Genomic DNA, 27,953 nt, shown 5'->3' on the forward strand with positions numbered 1-27,953 from the left:
CTTTGGTTTCCCCTCTTGGGGTCATGTAGTAATTTTTTTTGTCAGAAGGAGGGTCACGGTGCAATGAAGTTTGAGAACCCCTGCTTTAGTGCATCCAGATCCTTATGTAAAAGCTGACTACAGCAGTCATTGCAATGGGATTGCTATCCAGGCCTTAACAGGTTGGTTGAAAGGGTAAAGCGAAAAGAGAATCTCATTGTTCTGATACAGGAACTGACATTTGGGAGGTGAACTTTGTTATATTCTGAATTGTAGCCATGCATGTCTAGGTGCACTGGAGAGATGTAACTGATTGTAAGGTGGATAGAAGAGGAAATGGAGATATTGTTAAATAATAATGCATTAATTATTTGTCAAAAGTTTTTCAACTAATGCTCAGGTTTTTCTTTTGTGAAGCAAATTCAACAGGGTTCTAATTTTTTTAAGTTTTAATTTTCAGGTGTTCTTGAAAAAAGTGCGTGTGCTTTGGGGGTGGAAAAGGACATGAGGAATAAAAGGACCTGGGAGCCCACTGATCAGAATGAAACAGATGTTGAAAGATTTTTCAAATCTTTTGTTAGTTGTGCTCTGTGATTATGGTGAGTATTGTAACTCTAAAAGGAGTATTGTAGATATTTAACTAAAGTCATTTAAAAACGTTAATGTGTAGTGGTGTTAACAGATGATCTTGTGCATTGGGAACATACACAGAATCCATCTCAGGAGTGCCGAGAAATATAGTCTTGGACTTGTGAAAAATTTAAATGACTTAAATAAAGGTTGTATTTGTATCAGAACAGGAAGAGGACCTTCTCCAGCTGTGGATTTGTTCAGAATAAGAAACAGAATATACTGATCAGATTTCCGTGGGTATCAGCAAGCAATCCTGGCTGCCATCAGTAACTAACTGAGCAATGTTATATGGCAAACCTTCTATATCACTGTATTTCATATAATTCAAAGGAAGTGGGGGAATGTAGAGCAATGAAATTTTTTTCCAATGCACCTAAGTGATGTAGGAGCCTAAATGCCAGTTTTCAAAAGTAACAGGCACCTAGGTGCTTAAAAAACATTGACTTTTCAGAGAGACATGACTTACTAAGTGTCTAACTCACTTTGAAAATGGGGTTTAAGCTCCTAAATCACTTAGATGTTTTGAAAATGTTATCCCTAACATTTAAATTAAGTGAAGTTGGTATTTTGACTCAGTAAGTTTTCAAGCTCAAGCAAGAAAATTAAGCCATGCATTGCCCAACCTTCATGTACAGCCTTGAAAAGTTTGGAGTCTTGATTTAGTCTGCTTCTATGTATGTGGTGTGGTAACAAGCTTCACACTGGCCAAAAAGATAAAGACCAGGTATAAATGGTGCAACATTCACAGCTATTTGTTCTCAAAATATGTGCGAAAAAAACTGAATTACAAACAGTTATTAAATACTGCACCTGCCCCGTTACAGAAACCCACATCTTTGCTCCCAGCACTATGACAAAAGATCAATTCTACATTTAACAAGCCTTTCAATTGTAATAGTTTGGGATGTAATCTAGCTCACAGTAGAAATGGGGATGTTTGTTTTTTGTGATGGCATGTAGCTGTCAACTCCCTGTCATTTTAATCAGACAAGTTTAATTCGAAATACAAACTTAACAATACAGTATTGAATGAGAGACACAGTGAAGGTAAATGATTAATCCACATATGTCTGGGTGAAATGAAATATTACAATGTCTACAACTTTTGAGGGGACAACCATGCATACAAACATTACCTAGTTAACCCACAAACGTAAAAGCCATGATTCCCACACTAAATGGAATTTTGTTCAATCAGTCTAATTACAAGGGGAGGCTAGGGATGCTAAATCCTCATGATAACATTTTTATCACTTTAGCTCTTGTAGTGACAATATTTCTAATATAAAGAGTACTCCATGGTCCAGAAAATAACTGCCAAACAATTTTGTATATACACTCATTTGATTTATGGTCACACACATCTGCTTTTACCCATCTTTTCACCCATCTGTTTCCTTCCCATCTCGGTACGTCAGAAGTACATACTAAAAATACCTGTATAATCTGGAAAATTACCTTGCAGTAAAATAAAATATTCTTCTTAAACCTTATCATCATTACTAAGATATACACTTTTTAAAAATCTGACTGCCAGTAAAATACTGATAGCTGAGAAGCCTAGTTGGATTTAACCATAATTAAAAAAAAATAGAATAATGCCCAGAAATACAAAATTATTTTCACTTTTAGGAGAAAAAACTCTGATTGCAATAGCAGCCAATTCTTGCAGTAACCACACTGGCAGGTCACTGGCATCACAACCAGGACCCACAAAAGGCTGAAAACAACCCAAGGCAGGCTATCCATACTCTTGGGACCAATTTCTGGCTAGTGATGCACCCACATTCATACCAGAAAGCAGCAGCAGTATGCAATGGAAATTGGCTGCCCATATTCTGACCCTTCCGAAAGTCATAAGAACATAGGAACGGCCGTACCGGGTCAGAACAAAGGTCCATCTAGCCCAGTATCCTGTCTACCGACAGTGGCCAATGCCAGGTGCTCCAGAGGGAGTGGACCAACAGGCAATGATCAAGTGATCTCTCTCCTGCCATCCATCTCCATCCTCTGACAAACAGAGGCTAGGGACACCATTCCTTACCCATCCTGGCTAATATCCATTAATGGACTTAACCACCATGAATTTATCCAGTTCTCTTTTAAATACTGTTATGATCCTAACCTCCTCAGGTAAGGAGTTCCACAAGTTGACTGCGCGCTGCGTGAAGAAGAACTTCCTTGTATTTGTTTTAAACCTGCTGCCTGTTAATTTCATTTGGTGACCCCTAGTTCTTGTATTATGGGAATAAGTAAATAACTTTTCCTTATCCACTTTCTCCACATCACTCATGATTTTATATACCTCTATCATATCCCCCCTTAGTCTCCTAGCTGAAGAGTCCTAGCCTCTTTAATCTCTCCTCATATGGGACCCGTTCCAAACCCCTAATCATTTTAGTTGCCCTTTTCTGAACCTTTTCTAATGCCAGTATATCTTTTTTGAGATGAGGAGACCACATCTGTACGCAGTATTCGAGATGTGGGCGTACCATCAATTTATATAAGGACAATAATATATTCTCAGTCTTATTCTCTATCCCCTTTTTAATGATCCCTAACATCCTGTTTGCTTTTTTGACTGCCTCTGCACACTGCGCAGACATCTTCAAAGAACTATCCACGATGACTCCAAGATCTTTTTCCTGACTTGTTGTAGCTAAATTAGCCCCCATCATATTGTATGTATAGTTGGGGTTATTTTTTCCAATGTGCATTACTTTACATTTATCCACATTAAATTTCATTTGCCATTTTGTTGCCCAATCACTTAGCTTTGTGAGATCTTGTTGAAATTCATCACAGTCTGCTTTGGTCTTAACTATCTTGAGCAGTTTAGTATCATCTGCAAACTTTGCCACCTCACTGTTTACCCCTTTCTACAGATCATTTATAAATAAATTGAATAGGATTGGTCCGAGGACTGACCCTTGGGGAACACCACTAGTTCCCCCTCTCCATTCTGAGAATTTACCATTAATTCCTACCCTTTGTTCCCGGTCTTTTAACCAGTTCTCAATCCATGAAAGGACCTTCCCTTTTATCCCATGACAACTTACTTTACTTAAGAGCCTTTGGTGAGCAATCTTGTCGAAGGCTTTCTGGAAATCTAAGTACACTATGTCCACTGGATCCCCCTTGTCCACATGTTTGTTGACCCCTTCAAAGAATTCTAATAGATTAGTAAGACACGATTTCCCTTTACAGAAACCATGTTGACTATTGCTCAACAGTTTATGTTTTCCTATGTGTCTGACAATTTTATTCTTAACTATTGTTTCGACTAATTTGCCCGGTACCAACATTAGACTTACCGGTCTGTAATTGCCGGGATCACCTCTAGAGCCCTTTTTAAATATTGGCGTTACATTAGGTAACTTCCAGTCATTGGGTACAGAAGCCGATTTAAAGGACAGGTTACAAACCTTAGTTAATAGTTCCACAACTTCACATTTGAGTTATTTCAAGAACTCTTGGGTGAATGCCATCTGGTCCCGGTGACTTGTTAACGTTAAGTTTATCAATTAATTCCAAAACCTCCTCTAGTGACACTTCAATCTGTGACAGTTCCTCAGATTTGTCACCTACAAAAGTCGGCTCAGGTTTGGGAATCTCCCTAACATCCTCAGCCATGAAGACTGAAGCAAAGAATCCATGTAGTTTCTCCGCAATGACTTTATCGTCTTTAAGCGCTCCTTTTGTATCTCGATCATCAAGGGCCCCACTGGTTGTTTAGCAGGCTTCCTGCTTCTGATATACTTAAAAAACATTTTGTTATTACCTTTGGAGTTTTTGGCTAGCCGTTCTTCAAACTCCTCTCTGGCTTTTCTTATTACATTTTTGCACTTAATTTGGCAGTGTTTATGCTCCTTTCTATTTGCCTCATTAGGATTTGACTTCCACTTTTTAAAGGAAGTTTTTTTATCTCTCATTGCTTCTTTTACATGGTTGTTAAGCCACGGTGGCTCTTTTTTAGTTCTTTTACTGTGTTTCTTAATTTGGGGTATACATTGAAGTTGGGCCTCTATTATGGTGTCTTTAAAAAGCATCCATGCAGCTTGCAGGGATTTCACTTTAGTCACTGTACTTTTTAACTTCTGTTTAACTAACCCCCTCATTTTTGCATAGTTCCCCCTTTTAAAATTAAATGCCACAGTGTTGGGCTGTTGAGATGTTCTTCCCACCACAGGGATGTTGAATGCTATTGTATTATGGTCACTATTTCCAAGCGGTCCTGTTATAGTTACCTCTTGGACCAGCTCCTGCACTCCACTCAGGACTAAATCTAGAGTTGCCTCTCCCCTTGTGGGTTCCCGTACCAGCTGCTCCATGAAGCAGTCATTTAAAGTATTGAGAAATTTTATCTCTGCATTTCGTCCTGAACTGAAATGTTCCCAGTCAATATGGGGATAATTGAAATTATTATTGGGTTAGTGGGGGCTCTGTCAGTGTATGACCAGAATATTCCTATTCTTATACAAAGATAGGGAAAGGACACTGTGGGCTAGTCTCAGTCAAAGTGATCAACCCAATGACAGCTGCCCCCAGTAAAAGCAGAGTGGGTGCCACGCTCTGAAGGCAGCAGCATCGCCAGCAGCAGCATAGAAGTATGGGTGGCATGGTATGCCACTCTTACTTCTCTGCTGCTGCTGGCGGCGGCACTGCCTTCAAAGCTGGGTGCTCAGGCAGCAGCCACTGCTCTCCTGCCATCCAGCTTCAGGCAGTGCCGCCACCAGCAGCAGCGGAGAAGTAAGGATGGCAATACCATGGCAATACCCCCTAATATGCTTGTGATCCCCTTTTGGGCCGGGGCCCCAAGTTTGAGAAATGCTGCGGAGAAATCACACATTTTTCGTGGGTTGGTCATGGCATGAATAACAAATTTCACGGATGTGTAACACATTCACAAAATTTGCTATTTATGCTGTGATCAACTCACAAAAAATGTGTCATTTCTCCACAATTTAAGTAGCCCCCTAATTATGATACAGTCTTTAATTATATGATCACATACCTTTTTTTCCACCGGACCCCTGACTTATTCAGTGCACAAGTTGGACCTACGCTGGGAATGAATCAGGGTTGTGTAGTGAATGAGGCTATTTTCTGTAGGACCCCTTCCTCATTGTTTCAGAAGTTTCCAGGTGTGTAGTGAATGAGGCAGGGAATTCCAGGAAGAGAAAGGGTAGAGAGTTTCATGGATAAGGCAGTTGAATGTTGCCCTGGAGAAGTGGAGTCTATCCCTGTTTCTTCCACAGAGTTTCTTTGTGATGCTGGGCAAGTCATGTAAGCAAAAATTCTCACAGGTGGCCAGTGTCTGTTCCTCACTTTCGGAGTGCCTGATTTGCCAAAGTGCTGAGTGCTCACAACTGCAACTGAGTCAATGGGAGCTCTGCTCTGGACATATAAAGGGCTATCAAATGCTAATTATTCTGAAACATCAGACAGTAACCTTCTGAAATTGGACATCAACATTTAGCTGACACCTTTGACAATATTTGCCTTTAAATCTGTGCCTTGGTTCCTTCTGTGTAAAATGGAGATAATACCACCTCACTTCACTAGGGTATTGTGAAGATAAATTCATTCATGTTTGTAAAGCACTAAGATACTATGATGAGAGCACCATAGAAAAGCCCATGAGGAAATGAATAATTCTGTATGATCAGTGTAGGGTTTGGATGCTATGCAGTAAATAAGGCCTGGGACTACACATTGAATGATGGGGATAAAAGGAAATATTCAATAATTACCCATTCAGTGAGCACCATCCATCCAGGGCACAGAGTGAAACACGGTCATGTGGAGAAAATAGTATATAATCATATAATTCAAGACTGTATCAAAATGCATATGCTCAATGGAGCTGAAGGGAGGTTGCACAGGCAATCTTATTTCAGACATATCCTAACTTTTGAATGCCTGACTTTGCAACCTTAGTGTTCTTCCAACATTGTTTTTTAATGTAATTATAAATAAGGCTAAGATTTTGTCATGGATATTTTTAGTAAAAGTCAGACAGGTCATGAGCAAAACAGAAGCCATGACCTGTCCCTAACTTTTACTAAAAATATCCCTGACAAAATGGGGATCTGCAGATCATAAGAACAGTCATACTGGGTCAGACCAAAGGTCCATCTAGCCAGAGGTGAAAGTAAGCCCGTCTGGTCCGGCATGGCGTACCGGCAAAAGCCAGTACACCGTGTCGGACTGCACCGGCTTCCGCGGCCGGGATTAAAAGGGGTCTGGGCTCCCCGCAGCGGCAGGGAGCTCCGAGCCCTTTAAATCCCACCTGCAGCTCCGGCGGCAGGGCTGGGGCCGGGATTTAAAGGGCTCAGGGCTCCCCACAGCCGCTGGAGCCCCGAGCCCTTTAAATCCCAGCTGGAGCTGCGGTGGGGATTTTAAGGCGCCCGGAGCTCTGCGGCGTCCGGAGCCCCAGGCCCTTTAATTTGCCCATGAGCCCCAGGGGCTCCCCCCCAGCCACCTCTGCAGCTGGGAGCCCCGGGTTGATTTAAAGGCCCTGGGGCTCCCAGCCACAGTCGGTGCCACAGGGCCTTTAAATCTTGAGAGCCCCGGCCTCTTCTGGTTGAGGCCACATCTCTTCCGGTTGAGGCCACGCCCCCTCAGGACTCTGGCAGTACCGGTAAGTCCTGTAAGTTACTTTCACCCCTGCATCTAGCCCAGTATCCTGTCTTCTGACAGTGGCCAATGTCAGGTGTCCCAGAGGGAATGAACAGAACAGGTAATCATCAAGTGATCCATCCCTTGTTGCTCATTCCCAGCTTCTGGCAAACAGAGGCTAGGGACACCATCCCTGCCCATCCTGGCTAATAGCCACTGATGGACCTATACTCCATGAATTTATCTAGTTCTTTTCTGAACCCTGTTATAGGATTCCCACACTACTTCAAGCTGGGCAGCTGCTGGAAGTAGGAGCTGCCTGTAGCTGCTGGGGGCTGCGGGGTACCCCTGCCGCCTGCAGCGGGGGTTGGGAACTCAGGGGTTCCCTGCCACCTGCACGGCCCAGGAGCTTAGGTTCCTCCGCAGCAGCCCGGAGCTGCCTGCCACCGCTGGCAGCCCGCAGCGGCCGGGATCTCGGGGGTTCCTTGCCACCCCTGGTAGCAGGGAGATCTAGGGTTCTCCAGCAGCGCCACCCCTGGTGGCAGGAAGCTAGGGGTTCCCCACTGCCACCCACCAGGAGCTGGGGGGTCCCTCTCTGTCCCAGGCAGCAGGGAGCTCAAGGGGTTCCCCTGTGCTGCCCAGCAGAAGAGCCCTGAGCTCCCAGTGGCAGGGAGCGGCGGGCTGCCAGAGACGGCAGAGGTACCCCACAGCTTCCTACCCCAGTGGGCGGCAGGGGACCCTGCAGCTCCCAACCACTGCAGGCTGAAGTCATAGAGCCCACTGGAAGTCACAGATTTTTTGACTTCCACAACCTCCATGACTAAATTGCAGCCTTAATTACAAACACATACTGCAGATTTTAAAAGTGTGAAGTATTATTCATTTATAATTAATACTTTGCACTTCTATAGCACCCTCCATCCAAAGATCTCAAAGCATGTTACAGATATTAGCGAAATAAGTCTCACAGCACAGCACCCTTGGGAGGCAGATAAGTATCATTCTCATTTTTCAGATAACTTCTCTGTGCCTCAGATTCCTAAGTGAATTGCCTGCGGTCTCACAGGAGAATTATAACAGAACTGGGATTAGAACTGTGATCTCTCTAGGTCCTGTGTGTTAGATACTGTCTTTCCCTGCTAGTCAAAGCATGTTTCAGGATAATTTGGTAACTTGCACAAGCATGGTCATGCCACAGTTAGATGTAAAGTAAAACCACTCAGTTTATAATGAAATGACGTCATTTCGACATGCTGCACCACATCTTAGACAGGAAAAATGCTGCAGTTACCATTGCTATTATTTTCAGCTCTTTCACTCCTCAAGCACCTCTGTGATGCAAATGAGTAAAATAAAATGAATTTTTCAAAGAGACCTTATTAAGGGAACAAGAGCAAACCACTGCATAGGAAAGATGGGAAGTACGGCAAGAGACCACTCCGGCTTAATCAGGAGATCTTCAGTGATTTGAAACTGAAAAGAGAGTCCTACAGAAAGTGGAAACTAGGTCAAATAACAAAGGCTGAATGTAAACAAAAAACACAAGTATGTAGGGACAGAATTAGAAAGACCAAGGCACAAAATGAGATTAAACTAGTTATAGACATAAAGGGTAACAAGAAAACGTTCTACAAATACATTAGAAGCAAGAGGGAGACCAAGGACAGGGTAGGCCTGTTACTCAACGAGGGGGGTGTGGGGTGTGGAAATAATAACAGAAAATGTGGAAATGGCAGAAGTGCTAACAGACTTTTTTGTTTCAGTTTTCACCAAAAAGGTTGGTGGTGATTGGACGTCTAACATAGTGAATGCCAATGAAAATGAGTTAGGCTCTGAGGCTAAAATAGAGAAAGAACAAGTTAAAAATTACATAGACAAGTTAGATGTCTTAATGTCACCAGGGCCTGATGAAATACATCCTAGAATACTCAAGGAGCTGATTGAGGAAATATCTGAGCCATTAGCGATTATCTTTGAAAACTCAGGGAAGACAGGAGAGATTCCAGAGGATGGGGAAAGGGCAAATATAGTGCCAGTCTATAAAAAGGGAAATAAGGAGAACCCGGGGAATTATAGACCAGTCAGTTTAACTTCAGTAACTAGAAAGATAATGGAGCAAATAATCAAGCAATCAATTTTCAAACACCTAGAAGATAAGAAGGTGATAAGTAACAGCATGGATTTGTCAAGAACAAATAATGTCAAACCAACCTAATAACTTTATTTGACAGAGTAACAAGCCTTGTGGATGCGGGGGGGAAAAGCGGTAGATGTGGTATATCTTGAGTTTAGTAAGGCTTTTGATACTGCCTCACATTGACTTTCTCATAAACAAACTAGGGAAATACAACCTAGATGGGGCTACTATAAGGTGGGTGCATAACTGGTTGGAAAACCATAGTTATCAGTGGTTCACAGTCAAGCTGGAAAGGTATATTGAATGGGATCCTGCAGGAATCAGTCCTGGGTCTGATTCTGCTCAATATTTTCATCGATATAGATAATGGCATAGAGCGTATACTTATAAAGTTTGCTGACAATACCAAGCTGGGAGGGGTTGCAGGAGCTTTGGTGGATAGGAATAAAATTCAAAATGATCTGGACAAACTGGAGAAATGGTCTGAAGTAAATAGGATGAAATTCAATAAGGACAAATGCAAAGTACTCCACTTAGGAAGGAACAATCAATTGCACACATACAAAATGACAGCCTAGGAAGGAGTACTACGGAAAGGGATCTGGGGGTTATAGTGGATCACAAGCTAAATACGAGTCAAGACTGTAACACTGTTGGAAAAAAAAGCAAACATTATTCTGGGATGCAGTAGCAGGAGTGTTGAAAGCAAGACACAAGAAGTAATTCTTCCACTCTTCTCTCCACTGATAAGGACTCAACTGGAGTATTGTGTCCATTTCTGGGTGCCACATTTCAGGGAAGATGTGGACAAATTAGAGAAAATCCAGAGGAGAGAAACACAAATGATTAAAGGTCTAGAAAACATGACCTATGAGGGGGGATTGAAAAAACTGGGTTTGTTTAGTCTGGAGAAGATTGAGGGGGGCCATGATAACAGTTTTCAAATACATGAAAGGTTTTTCACAAGGAGCAGGGAGAAAAATTATTCTTCTTAACCTCTGAGGATAGGACAAGAAGTGAGAGGCTTAAAATGCAGCAAGGGAGGTTTAGGCTGGAATATATTTCCTAAAACTAAAAACTTCCTAAATGTCAGGGTAGTTAAGCACTGGAATAAATTGCCTACGGCAGTTGTGAAATCTCCGTCATTGGAGGTTTTTAAGAGCAGGTTAGATGAACACCTGTCAGGGATGGTCTAGATAATTCTTAGTCCTGCCTTGAGTGGAGGGGACTGGACTAGAAGACCTCTTGAGGTCCCTTCCAATGCTACACTTCTATGATTCTATGAAAGATTTGTAAACTAGCAGTATGAAAGGTGGCTTCAAAAAGCATCATATAGTATTGTTAATTTGTATAACCTGAGTGGTATTTTCTACACTTCTGCTTTAAGAAATTCCAATTCTATTGTTTTCATTATAGTAAAACTAAGTGGAACAGCAGCAGAACATTGTGAAGCTGGGGGAGATTTTGATTTTGAGTAAAAGATAAAGAAGGATAATTCAGAATCAGGACCTCAAATTACTTTTGCTTGATAGATTTTAAAGTTGAGAACTACATAAGCCCTTCATACCTAAGATATGAATTTTTAAGGGATCTTTTCTGTAAGGTTGTCCTGTAAGTAAGCTTTATAAATAAAATGGTTATTAATTATAAAGCAGTGGTTTCCAATTGCTGCTAGACATCACCTGCACTGATACTTCAGGCTTGTGTGACTGATGTTCTCTGCTCTTCCCGTTGTGCACACTGTAATCCGTGATGGAGCTTGACTTGCTCCAAACCCCAGCTCTGCATGAATGAAAAGAGGTAAGCGCCAGTTTGTATAGCCAAGGTCTTACTCAACTAAATTGATTCATTTGCTTTGAAAGGGTTGGGCACCACTTCTTAAAGCAGCCGATTGTCCATAATATCCATGAAATGGGTATTATTCACTTTTCTTTTTGCTTATTAACAATTTTGTGAAACTGTTTTCTTTCAGTTCTTGGTGAAGTGGAATATCTCCTCTTGGAGCGACCAGGTCATGTAGCCTTAAGTAACGACACGGTGTCTGTTGATTTTCAGTACTTTGTCAGTGGTAATGTGACAGCAAAGAATGTATCCATCCTACTGCTGGATGCCAGCACCAACCAGACCATTGCAAAAAAACAGCTTCCATCAAGCCAGTCACGGGGGATAGTAGGGTTTGAATGTTTCTCTTTCAAGACTGCTGGGGACTATTGGTTCAGAATGATCTCTGAGATTGATAATGGCACTGAATTTCACTGGAGGGGTGGGAGCACCCTCCTAAGTGTGGAATGGCCTGTATTTCACATTGACTTGAACAGGACCTCTGAGGTGCTCAGGAGTTCCCTTCAGGTTGGACTTTTCACTAATAAACAATTGTGTGCTATGAATGAGACAGTGGTTTCATTGGACGTGATATTCACCAACAGCCTGTATGAACTAGGAAGATTAAGCTCTAATGAGGCATTGGGAATGCGAATGAGCAAAGGAATCTTTCTCTCTAGATCCCAGTGGGTGGAGTTTGACTGCCCACCTGTTGACCAAGAAGTGTATGTCACTGTGTTACTGAAATCATTAGAGACCAACTCAGTCATCGCCTCAACAGGGCCCATAGACCTTATCCACAAATTTGGATACAAACTAGTAGTGGCGCCAGAAGTGATGTGCAAGTCGTCCATTCTGGTGTTTATTGTCTCCCCTCCATGCATTGCCATCAATGGGAAGGTTGCTGTGTACAAGGAAGCTCTCAAACGTCCTGGTGAAAGAACGACATGGCTAGATGAAAACTTCCTACGCCCAGGGAGCAACAGAACAGAATTTAACTGCACTTTATTTGACGTGGGGAAAAATAAATATTGCTTTGAATTTTTTGACATTTCAAGCCAAAGCCAATCGCCCCCAAGAGTTAAGGAATGTATGGTGATCCGAAGGAATATAGGTTTGTATTGACATTTTCTGTCTTTAATTAGAAACTCTATAGGAAAATGACCATCCTTCTATATTGTCAATAAGGATGATAACTTGGATTGATGAAGTTGTAGTTTTTGAGTCTCATAGCACCAGACAAAATAAGTCATGATTAACTGCCGATGGAATAAAGTTTAGTTTGTGTGTGAACAGATACACCAGGATGGTTGATAAAGGTGGTACTGCAGTGGTTTAATGTCACCACTACATTAGTGGTACTCTAACCACAAGTCCAAACCTGCCATGACTAGTGGATTATCTGGATATCTAGTCCCAATAGGAACTGAAATCTGGTAATCACAAAGAATTACACGAGAAACTGCTATCCCGGCTAGGGGCCAATTTCTCGCCCATTTGAAATTACTGGGAGTTTTGTTTATGTGATCAGGATTTGGCCATAATGGAAAAATTCTCTCCTGTGTGCATAGCTCATATGTTTCTTTGGCAGTCTTTCAGCTGGGAATGGCAGATGGGAATCCCAGGTTTGGTAGTGGTCACAGTAGCGGTCACAGTAGCAGAGATTATCTGCTCTGTCTATCATGGAGGGAGAGAGAGGAGAGATGAGTGTCAAAATCACTACTGATTCATGGAGGGCAGTTGTAACTAGAGACTGGCTAAGGAGCTGGTGTTTAGATGGGGATTGGGTTTTGAGTGGGATTTGTGTTCAAGGATAACCCAGGGATAGACGTCACTCCATTCTCATGAGCTATTCTGCAGTTTCTGATGACCCTAATCCACGATGTGAAAATGAGCTCTTTCTAGTTTTGGACCTGACCTGGAACCAAATTCATAGGTCAGATTCAAATCCAGGGGTATGACACCAACCATCACTCCCCACAAAATTCAAAGTGTTTGGATTAGAGTTTCCGATTCTGGCCCAACCCTAATTGTAACAGTCTCTTGAAAGAATGTTTCCTCTGTCTTCTCTTGTGCATGGAAGTGATAGAACTGGAATTTTAGAGCTCCTCATAGATTATAAGTCTCTAAAATTAACACAAGCTTTATATTTTCAGTCCTTCGTAAAATGTTTGTCACATAAGGAAATGCTATAATGTCTGTGGCTTAATTATACTTGTGATGCTATGCTGTTTTACTTCATTCTGTTTTGTAGGTTTTAAAACAACTAACTTTTCAGTTACCAATGTATAGCCTGAAAATTACTTCTAGTCTCACTGCATGGCAAACTCATCTCGTCAACTTCACTTTCCCTCACTACTCTCTTCACATTCTTTCTGACACACACACACACAAACATTTGCAAATTCAGAAATTCATACATTAATCAAGGCAGTTCTTCTATAGCTGGAAGAAGGAGAAAGATTATTGATGTTTCTTTCCCCTACCTAGGTGCTTAGATGCTACAGTGCTGTGGTCCGTAAAGTATCTAGTCAGACAGATACTTACAATATGACACAGATACATTCCAGTGCCCATTATTTCTGTTTTATTTTGTGGGATTCACTTTAAGTTATGACTCCCTGCAATTTGCTTTGTATCCTTTGCTTTCACTATTTACGAGCTCCAGCAGAAAGAATCAGGCTACAAATGTGAAGAAAGGATTTATGTGACTGACAAGTTACTTGTACAGAGCAGATGAAAGCAACCCTACACAGTGTAACTGTAAATAAAATGTCAACTTCAAATTAATTAGACTGCAGCACATCTGACTTTGTGGCAGGGTCTGTAGGACTTCAAAGGCCCATGGCAGCATTCTAGATGCACAAGGTATTCTGCAAAGGGTGCAGCTGTCTGAAGACAGCACAAAGATGGAAATCTTCGCTGCCTGTGCATGAGCTGGAATGGCATTCCAAGTCAGAACTCTGTCATGAAGCCCCTCTCCTGAATGATCTGGCTGTGCTTCAGCCCGGCTTGGGATTGTGTTGTGTCCAGGGCCGGCTCCAGGGTTTTGGCCGCCCCAAGCAGCCAAAAAAAAACAAATAAAAAAAGCCATGATCGCAATCTCCGGCGGCAATTCGGCGGGAGGTCCTTTGCTCCCAGCTGGAGTGAGGGACCGTCCGCCGAATTGCTGCCAAATACCTGGACATGCCACCCCTCTCCAGAGCGGCTGCCCCAAGCACCTGCTTGCCAGGCTGGTGCCTGGAGCCGGCCCTGGTTGTGTCTAAAGACCTAGATCCCATGGCAGACTGCATTTGTGAAATAAAGACAGATGTGTTACTCCATTTCTTCTTCTACATCTTACAAAAGAAAAATATTAACCTATTATCCTTTTGTAATTCTGGCCTAATGGGCAGTTTGAGCTCAGAGTTGGCTTTGAAATCCTGGGCCCCATACCAAGGAGATTAGGTCACCTTGTGCTGCATTGTGGGTGGAAGGGCACAGGATGCATTTCTTATGCTGTGGCACCCAAGAGCATTAGTGATGCCTGTGAAGAGGGAGTGCCTCACACGTCCTCTGAGTAGTAAATACAGGTCTCTAGGTAACCCTGAACACACCAAAATACCATTCCAGTATTCCCATCTCAGGCTTGGCCTACACTAAACCCCCAAATCGAACTAAGGTACGCAACTTCAGCTACGTGAATAACGTAGCTGAAGTTCGAAGTACCTTAGTTCGAACTTACCTCGGTCCACACGCGGCAGGCAGGCTCCCCCGTCGACTCCGCGGTACTCCTCTCGTCTAGCTGGAGTACCGCAGTCGACGGTGAGCACTTCCTGGTTCGACTTATCGCGTCCAGACAAGACGCGATAAGTCAAACCCAGAACTTCGATTGCCAGCCGCCGAATTAGCGGCTGAGTGTAGACATACCCTCAGACCCATCCATTTTTAAACAATGTCAGCTTTTGTTGTTGTTTTGTTTTTTTTTAAAGTCTATCCCTTCTAAGGTTGTGAAATAAACCTTTTAAATGTGAACCAATGCTGTGCAGTTTTTCTAAGCCTGCAGATAGAGGGCCAGTGAGACACTAGCTCAGATCGGTGTGGCCACTCTGACCATTCATCTCAATGGGGTGCTAATGCTGAAGCTTAATGATAGCAGCTTTAATGTAAAAGTTAACTGCTTCTCTGCTGATTTTAGTAAAATCATCCAGCTAATATATGTATCTAGTGTGGCTCTATAACATAGAAGTGTGAGATACAAAATTCCTGTTAGGCCATTGTATGCATCACCTGGGTCGCCGCAAGTTTGTTCTCTTCACCATGTTCTCCTGTATTTTGTCCAGTATTCTTTTAAATGTCCCAAGCAACAAGGCTTGCACCAATTTGCTGGAGAAAATATTCCATGTTCTAGTCCTGATCCCATTTAAAGTCTCTTGGCTTTACTCTAATAAAAATAATCAAAAATAGTATCAATAGCACTCATAATTGGGAAGGTTTTCTTGACTTTTCTGGTCTTAATTTCACCCCATTACACTTAGTTATACCTGAGGATGAAATTCAGCCTGCGTGCAATTCCCTTTGACCCCAATGAGAGTTGTACTTTCTTACATCAGGGCTGAATTTTGATCCCTAGTGTTCTTAGTGAGCAATAAAAAGGGGTAAGGAGAAGGTGGTTAGTAGCACCTTGAGAGTACAGCTGCTACCAAAGAAGGGTGAAAGGGAACAGGGGGAGAGCCACCATAAGAAGGGGCAGTAGTTACCAAGGGAAGGGAGCAGAAGAGCAGTATCTAGGGAAAGGATGAGACAGATAAAGTTCCATCCAAATTTGTTCCACCAGGTCACTGTGTAAATAAGGTTATATTACTCAGACCCCCTTATTCTGTGAGCGTTCTAATCCCTAGGAAGATCTGAGAACCAACTAGTTTTATACCTGAATCCATATCTGACACATTTATCGGATGTGGTTTTAATTGGGATAAAAATAGAATTTGCAGATGGATTCAAAGTAACCAGATATGACAGCATTAGAAAAGTGATCATCTTATGTGCAAGACTGCTCCCTTATTACAAAACTATGCCTGCTTTACAAGTCTCTTAGGGCCCAATCCTACTCCCATTTACATCAATAAGAGAAGGAGCAGGTCCTTAATCTCCATATTCCAGTTAAGTTTTTTATACCTCTGATGCGATGTACTAATATGGACAGCCCTTAACCTCTTGCAATAACTTTGCAAGAGCACTGGATGTGGAATTTTTAGAGGGGTCCTTCTGGGGGAAAAAATTAATCTGAGTTGACTGTTTTGTTGGATAACATGCTATATTAAGGTGTCCCATTGCATAGTGAGAATGAAACACACACAATTGGAGAGAGATGCTACACAAATCAACAATTAACACAGTCACTCACTTGTGTTTGTTTTTCATGAGTCCCGAATTGCCAATGTTTCAAATTGTCTAACTCATCAGTTAAATACCTGCATGTTGATAGGCAGGGCCGGCTCCAGGCACCAGCTTACCAAGCAGGTGCTTGGGGCGGCCACTTCGGAGAGGGGCGGCACGTCCAGCTGTTCGGCGGCAATTCGGCGGACGGTCCCTCACTCCTGCTCGGAGCGAAGGCCCTCCCGCTGAATTGCCCCCGCAGATCGCGATCGCGGCTTTTTTTTTGTTTGTTTGGCTGCTTGGGGCGGCCAAAACCCTGGACCGGGCCCTGTTGATAGGCTCCCCAATTTTACATTAAAAATTCACATTTAACAGTTAGTTTACAGTCTGTGCCTTCTACAGTGTAGTAAAGATTTTCACCTGGCTCTTTAGATCCATTTGTCTTTAATGATTTTGTGTCCATGGAGAAAAATGAGCTGTGCTTGATTTTATTTTTTATTTTTTTTAATTCTAGTAGATTGCAGAGAAAGATTCAGAAGCTTAAACTGTTATCTTTCACAGAAGCTGGGTAATTTCCTCCCATGAGAGACTTTTTGATTATTGTGAGCTCCAAACCTGCAAGGTGTTTAGGCCCAGAGCCACAAAGGTACTTAGGAGCCTGAACCCCAGACTTTGGTGCCTAAGCCCTGGTTTTAGGCTTCATTGTGATTCACGAAAATCCCACTAGGCTGCTACCTAACCTGTAGGTGTCTAACTCACTTGATTCCTAAATTTCTGCTGTAAAAGTTCCCTACCACCTAAGTTTCTACCTCTGGTCATGTGTACAGCTGCCCCACTCTAGGTGTGTGTACAGATATCTCATGTCTAAGCCCCAGAGCGATTCATAAATTGGGGGAAAGATAGGTGTTCCTCCAACTCTCTCACTCATAGGGCCCAATCTGGTAGACAGGTCCCATTCAAAATCTGGCTGGAGAAGATGGTGATGCCAGTGCCTCCCCACCTTGTAACTTTTAGCCCACTGGTTAGAGCACTCAGCCTGGCTAGGGGAGATACAAGTTCAATTCCTCCCTCTGCCTATGGGGGAGAAATGATTTGCACAGAGGTCTCCCACGAGAGTGCTTTAACCACAGAGCTATGGGACAGTCCTATGGGGGGACTCCCTCAATCTCTCCTGTTGAAGCTGTGCCACTTTGGATAAATGATTAATTAGTCATTGGGGGAGGGTGGCTGTTGGGGGTTCCCCCCTCCCAGGTGAGTGCCCTATCCACAAGACTCTAGACTCATTCTGTCTCTGGCCCAATGCCTGTTTAAGCATTTACATACAATGGAAGAGCTTCAATAGGAGAGACTGAGGGGACCTGACATCAAAATAGCCCCTAGCTCAGTGGTTAGACTAGGTTCCCAAGAGATGGAGGAAGACCTCTGTTCAAAAGTGTTCTCCTCAGACAGAGGGAGAATTGAACCTGCGTCTTCCACATCCCAGGTGAGTGCGCTCACCATGGGGCTAAAGGCAGCAAGGTGGGTAGCACCAGTACCACCACCTCCTCAAGCATCTTGTGTGGCATGAGGCAGGCAGCAAACTCATTCTGGCAAGCAGCAGCTTAGACACCAAACCCACCTGACTCCAGGACAGGGGTTCCTGGTTGGGAACGCCAGCAGAAATAGGTGCCTGGAATTAGGCATTTAACTCCATGAGAGGGGAGGGGTTTAGGATACCCCCATCTTGTCAGCATTTCCCATTAGCTACCATAGGCAGCTCCTTGCCTCACATGCTGACTTTTGTGGATTGTATTCCAAGGTGTCTGTCTCTCCCAGTTCATTGTACAGGGAACCTGGGCACCTAACTCAGGTTTTTCAGATTACGTTATGGTTCCTGTGATTTTCTAGGTGCCTAAAAGTAGAGTGTTGTGAAGTGCAGTATTGCAATACCCCAATCCTTTTGTAGATTCATACCCAAGTATCTTCTGTAAGGAGTTGTGCGCTCTCAGCTCCTACTGAAGTCATTGCAGAGATGAGGCGAATTGGTACCTCACAGGACAGGGCCTGAGATTAGAAAATATCTTTGATTTAAATTGTGTGTATTTTATTTAGTCTCTGAGCCTGATCATGTGATCTACCCAGCACCCTCATCTCCTACTAAAGTGAACAATAATTGGGGAGCTCAGCACCTTGCAGTATCTGGTCCTATATCTGAATGAGATTAACAGGGGTAAAACCAAGCTGTATCTAACACACATGCGTGACACACTTGTCACAGAGGCATATAAAAGAGAGTAAACTGATAACCTAAGGCTCCAATCCTGCAATCATTTATGCATGAAAGTAACTTCAAGCATGTAAGTAATCAGATGAGTTCAACAGGACTACTCACCTGTGTAAATTTACTGATGTTGGCATGTTTGCAAGTATTTGCAGGATTGGGGCCCAAAGCAGTTAAAATCCTCATATTTAAACACAGTTTCATTTTTTCCCTTTGGTCCTTTGCAAGTAATAACACAGCATGAACAATACCACACCTAATGTACCATAACCTCCATCTCTGTTATACAACCACGTTCTTTAATTCTTTAGATTTGTGTAAATAGTTCATGAGTCAGGGGTTAAAGCAAAAGTCATGGGACACTATGAGGTTAAGAATGATGTAATTAAAAACAGATTTCATGACCTGTATAAGTAATAGCAACACCATAATTATTAAAGAGAGAGAATTAAAAAAAAAACAATTTACTTTTCCATCATTTATGTGGTTTTACTTTTTGCATTTTACCCCTCCTAGATAATGAAAATAGTCAGTTTAGTGGTTTTGTTTCTGGTCCATTTCAAATCAGTTCCTATAAGCCAACTAATAATATTTAATGGGGACAATCCCAAGATATCTATCACACATTGTTCTGTCTCTCCAAAAAAATCACACCAGGTCTAATGAATTTTATTGGAGTTTAAGGGTGTGGTTCTATTTTTCTTTCAAAATGTTATTTATAGCATTCAAAAGTTGGCAGGCATGGTCACTTTCAGCTTCCGGATTCTCAGTGCTGTAAAGTTTCAGTTATGAACACAGCAAGAGGCTGTTGAAATTCAACCAAAAAACTGCTTGTGTTGCATTTAAAATAACGAAAATGCATTATGCCTTGAACCCTGCCCCCTTAAAAAAAACTTAATTTTTCATCCTAATACTCCTCATTGAGAGCCCCCTCAAACAATAAAAGATGAGGACCTCTAAAACACTGTTAAACTAGTGGTTCAATAACATTATTTGTGTGCTATGAAGATAATAGGAGAGAAACCAACACTGCTTTTTCAATAGTCCCTTTGGGCCTCAGCCTCCTCTCCCAGCAGTATAAATCGGGGTAACCCCACTGAAATCAATAGTGATGCTAATGTAAAACCAGCATACACAAGATAGGAATTGGGCCCTATACATGCCTAAACTGATAAGACATTAGAAAGACTTGTGGATTCATTTCTATTTGCTGTTGTACAAGGCATATCCTGCTGGCCTTAGTTAACAGACTAGGAGTGCAATCCTGCTGCCATTGGAGGCAATGGAATCATTGCTCCTGACTCCAATGGGAGCAGGCATAGGCCCCAGTAGCTGTTTGCTTTGCAGTGTTACAATTGCAGAGTTGGGGTTGATTAGTTTTTATATAAAGGAGGGATAGTTGAAAGCTTTGCTGTAAGATTAAATGAGTCTGGCTGCATTCCTCATTGCTCTGATTTCATGTATCCACAGAAACATGGAGCCTGTGGCAGCCCTGGAGTTCTTGCAGCGTGACCTGTGGGGATGGAGTCCGTGAGCGACACAGAGAATGTCTCACATCGCTGCCAGCAAAACCAGGCTGTGTTGGGACACCGAAAGAGACTTCGCTGTGCTCTCTAGAGGAATGTTCTAGTATGTGGTCCTGCTTTCTTTAAAGCTTTTCTCCTTGACATGTGTCTGCTTTCTCTGGAGAAAACAAAATGCATGTTATTATGATAGGTTTGAGAAACTAAAGCATTTAAACCAGTCTTTGTGACTTCTTATTCACTGGGGATGAAATCCTGGCCACATTCAGGTCAATGGAAAACTCCCACTGACTACATTGTGGCCAGGATCCCTGGAGTAAATTTCACCAACTGGCTGATGGAAACCCATGCAGTACTATCCGTCTGTGTGTTTGCCGGGGATAGAGAGATATAGGCAGCATGGCTGGTCCAGTGACACTCATACCACGGAGGTGGATTCCACGTTGGCATCACATCTGCCAGCAAGGAAGGGAGTACTGGGGATGGGCTAGGGGAGAGGTCACTGGTCACAATAGGGATGAATCTGGGCTGGCTCAGTCTGTCACAGTTGCTCACGCAAAGGAAGTCAGTAAAGAGTCACACAGACAGTCCGGCTTTATCGCTAGCTTCTGAACAGAGGAGAGAGATTTTTAATGTATTTCAAAATATATATGAAAAATAATGCCAATAATGAAAATGTATTTCAAATATGATAAAACCGGAAGTTTGTGTGGAACAGATTGAGAATATATTAACCATATGTATAGCCATATGGAGTCTGGTCCTGTTGGGTGCTGAGTACTTCCTGTCCATCAGCCCTTAGCATTTTCATCTGGGCCTGCAAACCCACATTATTGACTCCCACTCTCCCAAGTGTAACAGTCTTCTGCTACACTTCCCTTAGAACATAATACTGGGTCTGACCAAAGGTCTATCTAGCCCAGTATCCTGTCTTCCAACAGTGGCCAATGCCAGATGCCCCAGAGGGAATGAACAGAACAGATAATCATCAAGTGATCCATCCCCAGTTGCCCATTCCCAGCTTCTGCCAAACAGAGGCTAGGAACACAATCCCTGTCCATCCTGGCTAATAGCCATTGATGGACCTATCCTCCATGAACTTATCTAGTTCTTTTTTGAACCCTGTTATAGTCTTGGCCTTCACAACATCCTCTGGCAAGGAGTTCCACAGGTTGACTATGCGTTGTGTGAAAAAATACGTCCTTTTGTTTGTTTTAAACCTGCTGCCTATTAATTTCATTTGGTGACCCCTCGTTCTTGTGTTATGAGAAGGAGTAAATAACACTTCCTTATTTACTTTCTCCACACCAGTCATGATTTTGAAGACCTCTATCATATCCCCTCCTCAGTCATCTCTTTTCCAAGCTGAAAAGTCCCAGTCGTATTAATCTCTCCTCATGTGGTAGTCGTTTCATACCCCTAATAATTTTTGTTGCCCTTTTTTGAATGTTTTCCAATTCCAATATATCTTTTTTGAGATGGGGTGACCACATCTGCATGCAGTATTCAAGATGTGGGTGTACCATGGATTTATATAGAGGCAATATGATATTTTCTGTCTTATTATCTATCCCTTTCTGAATGATTCCCAACATTCTGTTTGCTTTTTTGACTGCCACTGTACATTGAGTGGATGTTTTCAGAGAACTATTCACAATGACTCCAAGATCTCTTTCTTGAGTGGTAACAGCTAATTTAGACCCCATCATTTTATATGTATAGTTGGGATTATGTTTTCCAATGTGCATTACTTTGCATTTATCAACACTGAAACATTGTTCCTGCTACACTCTTCCCCTCTGTGCATAAATCAATGTGTACCCATTTTGCATACCCACAGAATGTCTCAGCTGTGCAAGTTACACTGGCTTACTGCCTCCCTGCCAAGTTACCCTTACACCTGTTTTCTGATCATCCTGCACCAAAGTCAGATTTATGCCACTACAGAATTATGCCTGAATTATTTAATCTTGTATAAAATTTAAAAGATGTTTTCACATTGTGCTCCAGCTCTGGGTACTGCTGACCTTGTGCTGTAAATAATAGCATCAGACCATCCTCTGCTGTGTCTCTGGTCCATCTAGGAGAGTCTGTTTCAGCATTATTATATTTGTATTCTTTAGTCCAGTAGATGGAGCAAGTGGCCGAGTAACAGAAGCCAGCACAGAGGGTTGGAACCCTGGTGGAAGGGCTGAAGAGGAGAGGTAGAAATAAATAAAAAAGATCAACAAGCAGGAGTGAGAAAAGAAAATAAGGAGAGAAGGAAAAATGAATAACTAAAACATTCCGATCCAGATTCTTTTCTCTTTTCCACTGGTATAAATCGAGAGTAACTCCATGGGTTTCAATCACAGCCACAGCCACACTTGGCCAAATTCTGGTCTTGTTTCTCTTCTGATGGCATCATCTTTCCCCACACCTCCCACTGTGTGACTCTAAGAATTTTGTAGTGCTACTTGGACAGTGAGCCTCTAGTGACCAACTGAGTGCAGCTTTTTTGACATTACTCTGAAAATGAATTGTACATGTTATCTGTTAAATGAACTGCCAGACTTCCTGAATGAGTGACATGCCACGCTGCAGTTGCATTCCGTATGGATCTGTTGAGCCAAAAATATGTACAGGTCTGTCTCATCTTATGCTGGGGTTACGTTCCGCGGTCAACGCGTAAAGTGAAAACCGCGTATAGTCAAAATTACATTGAGTGTAATGGCGGGTGGAATCGCCCGCACTACAGGAACAGTATTTAAATTGTTATTTTTCTCTTTTTTGTTGTTTTTTGTTTTGTTTTTGCCGACCGCGTAAAGCTGAATTCGCACATGTTAAATGCGCGTAAGATGCGACAGACCTGTATAAATAACAAGCTGATTATCAAGGTGGCATTTTACAAAGGGCGTGGGAAGGAAAAAGTCTGTTTCTGAATTCTGGAGTATACATGTGGTTTGGTGACTGCAGCTATGAATTCTGCATCTACACTGCAGTTAGTTGAGCAGTCATTGTGGAACACTGAAAAGCATTCTGGGAATGTATATGGTGGACACTCCATAACGTACATGTAAATGTGTAGAGTGGATACTGGATGGCCTGAGGGACTGGTAAAAGGATGCCTTAGCCTTTCACTTTTAGATTACTGATTTCTATCCAGGTCTGGGCAGTAGCAATGGAACATAACTACCATCAGAAAACTGTTTAGTGGCCTATAAGAAATTAGTGTTTGGACACCATGGTAACAGGCACTAAATAAAAAGCTAAGATAGATAGAAATTAGAAAAGGAGTGTTGTCTAATGGCTAGAAAAGTAGATTTGGAGCCAGGATTTCGGGGTTCTATGACTATGATTGATTTGCTGGTGACCTTGGGCAAAATCACTCAATCTCTCTGCGTCTTGGTTTATTCTTTGGTAACATGGGTATGATACTTGTCCTGGTGTGCTGTGAGGCTTAATTAATGTTTGTAAAATGCTTTGAGACCCTCATAACATGCACTATAGTTGTGCAAAGTATTGTTACCAGGATTTCTCTTGAAAGTCCCTCTCCAGTTCATAACAGACAAATATCAATAACAAAAACCCCAAGACCTCTTCTTAGCCCAGAACTGAATGGGCATGGAGAATACTCTGTTGTCTGACTCCCAGAGGTGTAACACTGGGTGAGAGTTGAAGAAACATTCTCAGGGCAACGTGGGGGAACTTGTGATGCCACTGCTTATGCTGTCCATCTTCTCTCCAGACCTCAGGGCTGTCAAGCCACTTACCTTTCACATCGGGGATCTGCTTGGCACAAGGGGAACAAATACCTTTCACAAACCCTAAAATCAGTTGAAAAATAATTTTAGTTGCTGGGTTACCCTAACCACTAGGCTGACCTAATAGATCAATTCCAATAACAAATTGTTAACTCCTGGATAGCACTTTTCATCTGTAGATTTCCAAGTGCTGTTCCAAAAAGAGCAAGTATCTTTATCCCTATTTTACAGATGGGGAAACTGAGGCACTGGCAGTGACGTGGCTTGCCCAAGGTCAGCTAGCAGACCAATGGCAGAGCCTGACACCCCTCACCTGATCACACTGCCTCTATGTACTTGCTCTTTTCATAGAAACCGTACCAACTCTTGCAAAAAGCTTCCCACCGGATTTGCGAAACTCAAACCTAAGAAAAGCCATTAGGTTCAGGTGTATAAAATATTCTTCTGGCATCATGAAAAGAGGTGAGACTAGCAGAAATAGGTAGCAAATGAAGTTTAAAAGGTAGACAGGTCTGCAGGGCCCTCAATATAAAGTAGGTGGATTTGCTGATGCAAATCAAGGTTTATCCTCTTTTATCTGAAGAAGACAGATGTGTGCTAAGGACATGCTGGCAAGTAGACAATTTAATGTATTTTATTCATTGATTTTCTTTTTTTTAATTGTAGAATATCTTACTAAAACTCCAAATGTCCAATGAAAATGCAACTTTGATAACAGAATGTGTTCACTCTTTGTTACAGTTATAAAGCCTACCACCCCTCCTTCTGAACAGCACCAAGAGGACCAGAAAGCTAATAATATAGTCACCATCACTGGCATCTCCTTGTGCTTGTTCATAATCCTAGCCACTGTTCTCATCACCCTGTGGAGGAAGCTCTGCAGAGCTCAGAAGTGCAGCACCTCTGTGCGCTGTAACTCTGTCCATTCGCCCAACTGCCACAAGAGCTCCGACGAAGAGAACATCTGTCAAGCTGGCACGCAGCGGGAGAGCTTTTCCGCGGGCAGCGAAGCGCCTCGAGTGCAAGCCGGAGAGCCTGTTAACATACCTTTGACCTGTAGGAGGAGCCTTCAATTTGCTCAAGAAGAGGACACCTCTGTCAGTGACAATTTTCAGTCAAATGCTCAAAAAATAATCCCTCCAATTTTCAGCTATCGCCTTGCACAGCAGCAGCTGAAAGAGATGAAGAAGAAAGGCCTGACTGAAACCACAAAGGTGTATCACGTATCTCAGACGCCTCTGACTGACACCGTTATTGATGCCACGGCTGTGCTTCCCCTGGGCACAGAAAACCAAGAGGAGGCTGCTGCACACAAATTCAGGATCAAATCTCCATTTCTGGATCAGCCAGTCAGTCATCTCAAATTCCCTAGGGAAAAATCTAATTCTAGGGTGGACTCTGTACTGTCACAGGCCAATCCTGTAACAAGCCCTAGTCAGACCCTCATTAGACGAGCTCACCTGAAATACCAAAATAACAAAGGGGAGCCGTTAGAGAAAGGCTGTCACAGAAACCCACAGTTCAGAAGAACAGCCAGTTTCCATGAAACTAAAAAGGTCAGGCCCTATAGGGAACGGAGCATGTCCACTCTTACCTCACGGCAGATTCCTCTTTATAGTGCCAGGACCAGAACGTGGGGTCAGGCACTGGAAGACAAGTCCCGGCCAACATGTAAAGATGCTGATCCAAGTTCTGAAAAGTTTGACCAGTCTCATTGCACTCTGTTAGCTGGTGAGCCACTGAGCTATGGCACAAAATACCGCCACAAAGGGGGCCCTCCAGTGGGGAGGCCGGATCTGATCAGTGACCGTCAGCCTGCAGGCCAAGTAGCAGGAGCTGACAAACCAGAGCCAAACAGAAACAGGAGGGGCTCTTCACCAAACCATCGAGGGGCTTTGAGGAAAGAACCCATCTCAACTCTGAAAGATAATTACCAGCGAGGCAGTGCTCTAAGCCCTGTCCAGTACAGAAAGGACAAATGCCAGAGCTTCCCCACAGACCCTGAATTTGCCTTTTATGATAATAATTCTTTTGGCTTAACAGAATCGGAGCAATGGATGATTGACCTGCCTGGATATTTTGGTTCAAATGAAGAAGATGAAACAAGTACTTTAAGTATTGAGAAACTGGTGATCTGAATGACTGATTGCAGTACTGTAGGGCGGGGGTGTGAGAGAAGAGCTGCAAAATCTGTTGGTTTATAATAAAAGCAATAATGGCAACCAGGTTCCAGCTGTTTGGGGCAGGAGGGAAATCCTACGGCCTGATTTGTGAGCATGCATTTCTTTTTAATTAATAGAAAGGGCTTTGATGTCATTGTTTTGTCTAGTACACACACATAACCTGGGAAAGCAAATGGAAATGATAGTGTGACACAGAGAAAATCGAACAGATTTTATTCTATAGAGCACAGAAAAGAGTAGTGCTCAATGAATAATTTATACTGAATCATGAATCCAGTCAATTTAGCCTCTTTTTCTGCTTGCGGACCATCCACTAGCAGAGCACGACATCCTGTAACATCTGTTCAACACTATTTAATGAATTGTTTCAGTTTTTTTTAACCTAGGTTGTGAACAGTTTTCAGCGTATCTTTAAAATTCACTATTGGTCATGGGGTTCTGCACATCCGTTGGGTGCCCCCGCTTGCCCAGTGTGGGGCTGATACACTCCGCCACACAGTCATCAGGACTCTCAGCTGGGCCAGACAAACACAATCAGGAACTCTGGCCCACAGTGAGGGGCTGAACAGGCGAACCGTCTATAGCTCCTGAGCCTCCTGGCTGTGGCAAACAATCACAAACAGGCCTTCAGCCCCTTGGGTGGGGCAGAATAACCAATCTATAGCTGGGGTCTCTGGCGGTAATAGCCACCTGCCAGTGCCGAGCCCACCCTGCTCCACTAGGTTCCGACCCAGGGCCCTGTGGAGCCTGTAGTCTCCCTCTTCAGGATTCAAGTATCAGCTCCCAATATATTCCCTCGGTCACTTCCTACCTCTAAGTCCACTTTGGGCTTGTCCTCCCGGGCAGAGGCTTGGCATCTCCGTCGGCCTTCATAGATGGGGATCCCTCATCATATAGTCAGGGAGACTCGCTTCTGTAATCTGGAAGGCTGGTGGTACCTCAGCGGGAGCTGGCAACGCATGTCTGTCTTCCTTCTCCGCCAGCCAGGACTGGAGTGAGCTGTTCCCTTTTATCTGCTCCCTCCAACTGGAGCATGTGCAGCAGAGGTGACAGGGCCTGGCCTCTGGGCCAAAAGTGACTGGTTAACCCCTGCTTGCCCAGTGCGGCATTGACACACCCCATCACATTATTGAACTGTGTTGATTGTTTGTAACTGGTCAGATAAGTCATGTGGTGTTTTTCCTGTTCCCTGATTAGATGAGGAGAGCATGAGCAATTCTGGAGTGAATACTTGTTTACAATTTGGTTTTTGTGATTCATCACATACAAGACCTCGCCATTTGTTTTCTGTGTTGGTGCCAGGAAAGCTTGAGATTGCACAAACGTGTGGAAAGGAACAGAAAAGCATTGTAGAAAATAAACAGACTAGGTCTGATAGTGTGGTCAAGGAAAATTCATTAACAAATTTGAGTACTTGCTAAAACTGTTAGTGCAGTATTCTTACCCACCTGTAGAAGCCAGTGAAAGACCTCTTACCTTCTCTCCTTCATTGTAATGCTCTTTCCCTGTATTAAATGTTGTATTTTTATTTTTGCTTATACAAGTTGACAGATACTACAGCAAGATACAAATAAATTATGAACAAAACCAGTGGAACAAAATGCCTATTTAATTAAGATATGCTTTGCAAACAAAATGAAAAAGGAAATTAACTCGTCCATGTCTGTTGATTCCTGGAGAACCTTCTCCATAGGC

The 27,953-nt window shown here is 42.8% G+C and overlaps 2 protein-coding genes across 6 annotated transcripts in view; both read left to right on the forward strand.

Moving 5' to 3' along the window:
- Positions 1 to 439: 439 nt before the first annotated feature.
- On the forward strand, positions 440 to 27,845 carry THSD1 (thrombospondin type 1 domain containing 1). Of its 2 annotated transcripts, none has more exons than XM_042842758.2 (4): positions 440 to 578; positions 11,343 to 12,305; positions 20,280 to 20,438; positions 24,817 to 27,845. In XM_042842758.2, the coding sequence occupies exons 1-4, from the start codon at positions 521 to 523 to the stop codon at positions 26,211 to 26,213; spliced, it is 2,577 nt and encodes an 858-aa protein (XP_042698692.2). In that variant the 5' UTR covers positions 440 to 520; the 3' UTR covers positions 26,214 to 27,845. The 2 variants fall into 2 exon arrangements, with proteins under 2 accessions (XP_042698692.2, XP_065437341.1); XM_065581269.1 differs by having other exon boundaries at positions 448 to 578; positions 11,426 to 12,305.
- Positions 20,301 to 27,953, forward strand: part of LOC101941963 (phosphatidylinositol 3,4,5-trisphosphate 3-phosphatase TPTE2) — a 76,565-nt gene continuing 68,912 nt past the window's right edge. For all 4 annotated transcript variants that reach the window (XR_010597797.1, XM_065581271.1, XM_042842760.2 and 1 more), the window contains exon 1: positions 20,301 to 20,438. The gene's annotated coding sequence lies outside the window, so the exon portion shown is untranslated. The remainder of the gene's footprint in view (positions 20,439 to 27,953) is intronic.

Source organism: Chrysemys picta, chromosome 1 (assembly GCF_011386835.1).
Source record: "Chrysemys picta bellii isolate R12L10 chromosome 1, ASM1138683v2, whole genome shotgun sequence".
Lineage (NCBI taxonomy): Eukaryota > Metazoa > Chordata > Testudines > Emydidae > Chrysemys > Chrysemys picta.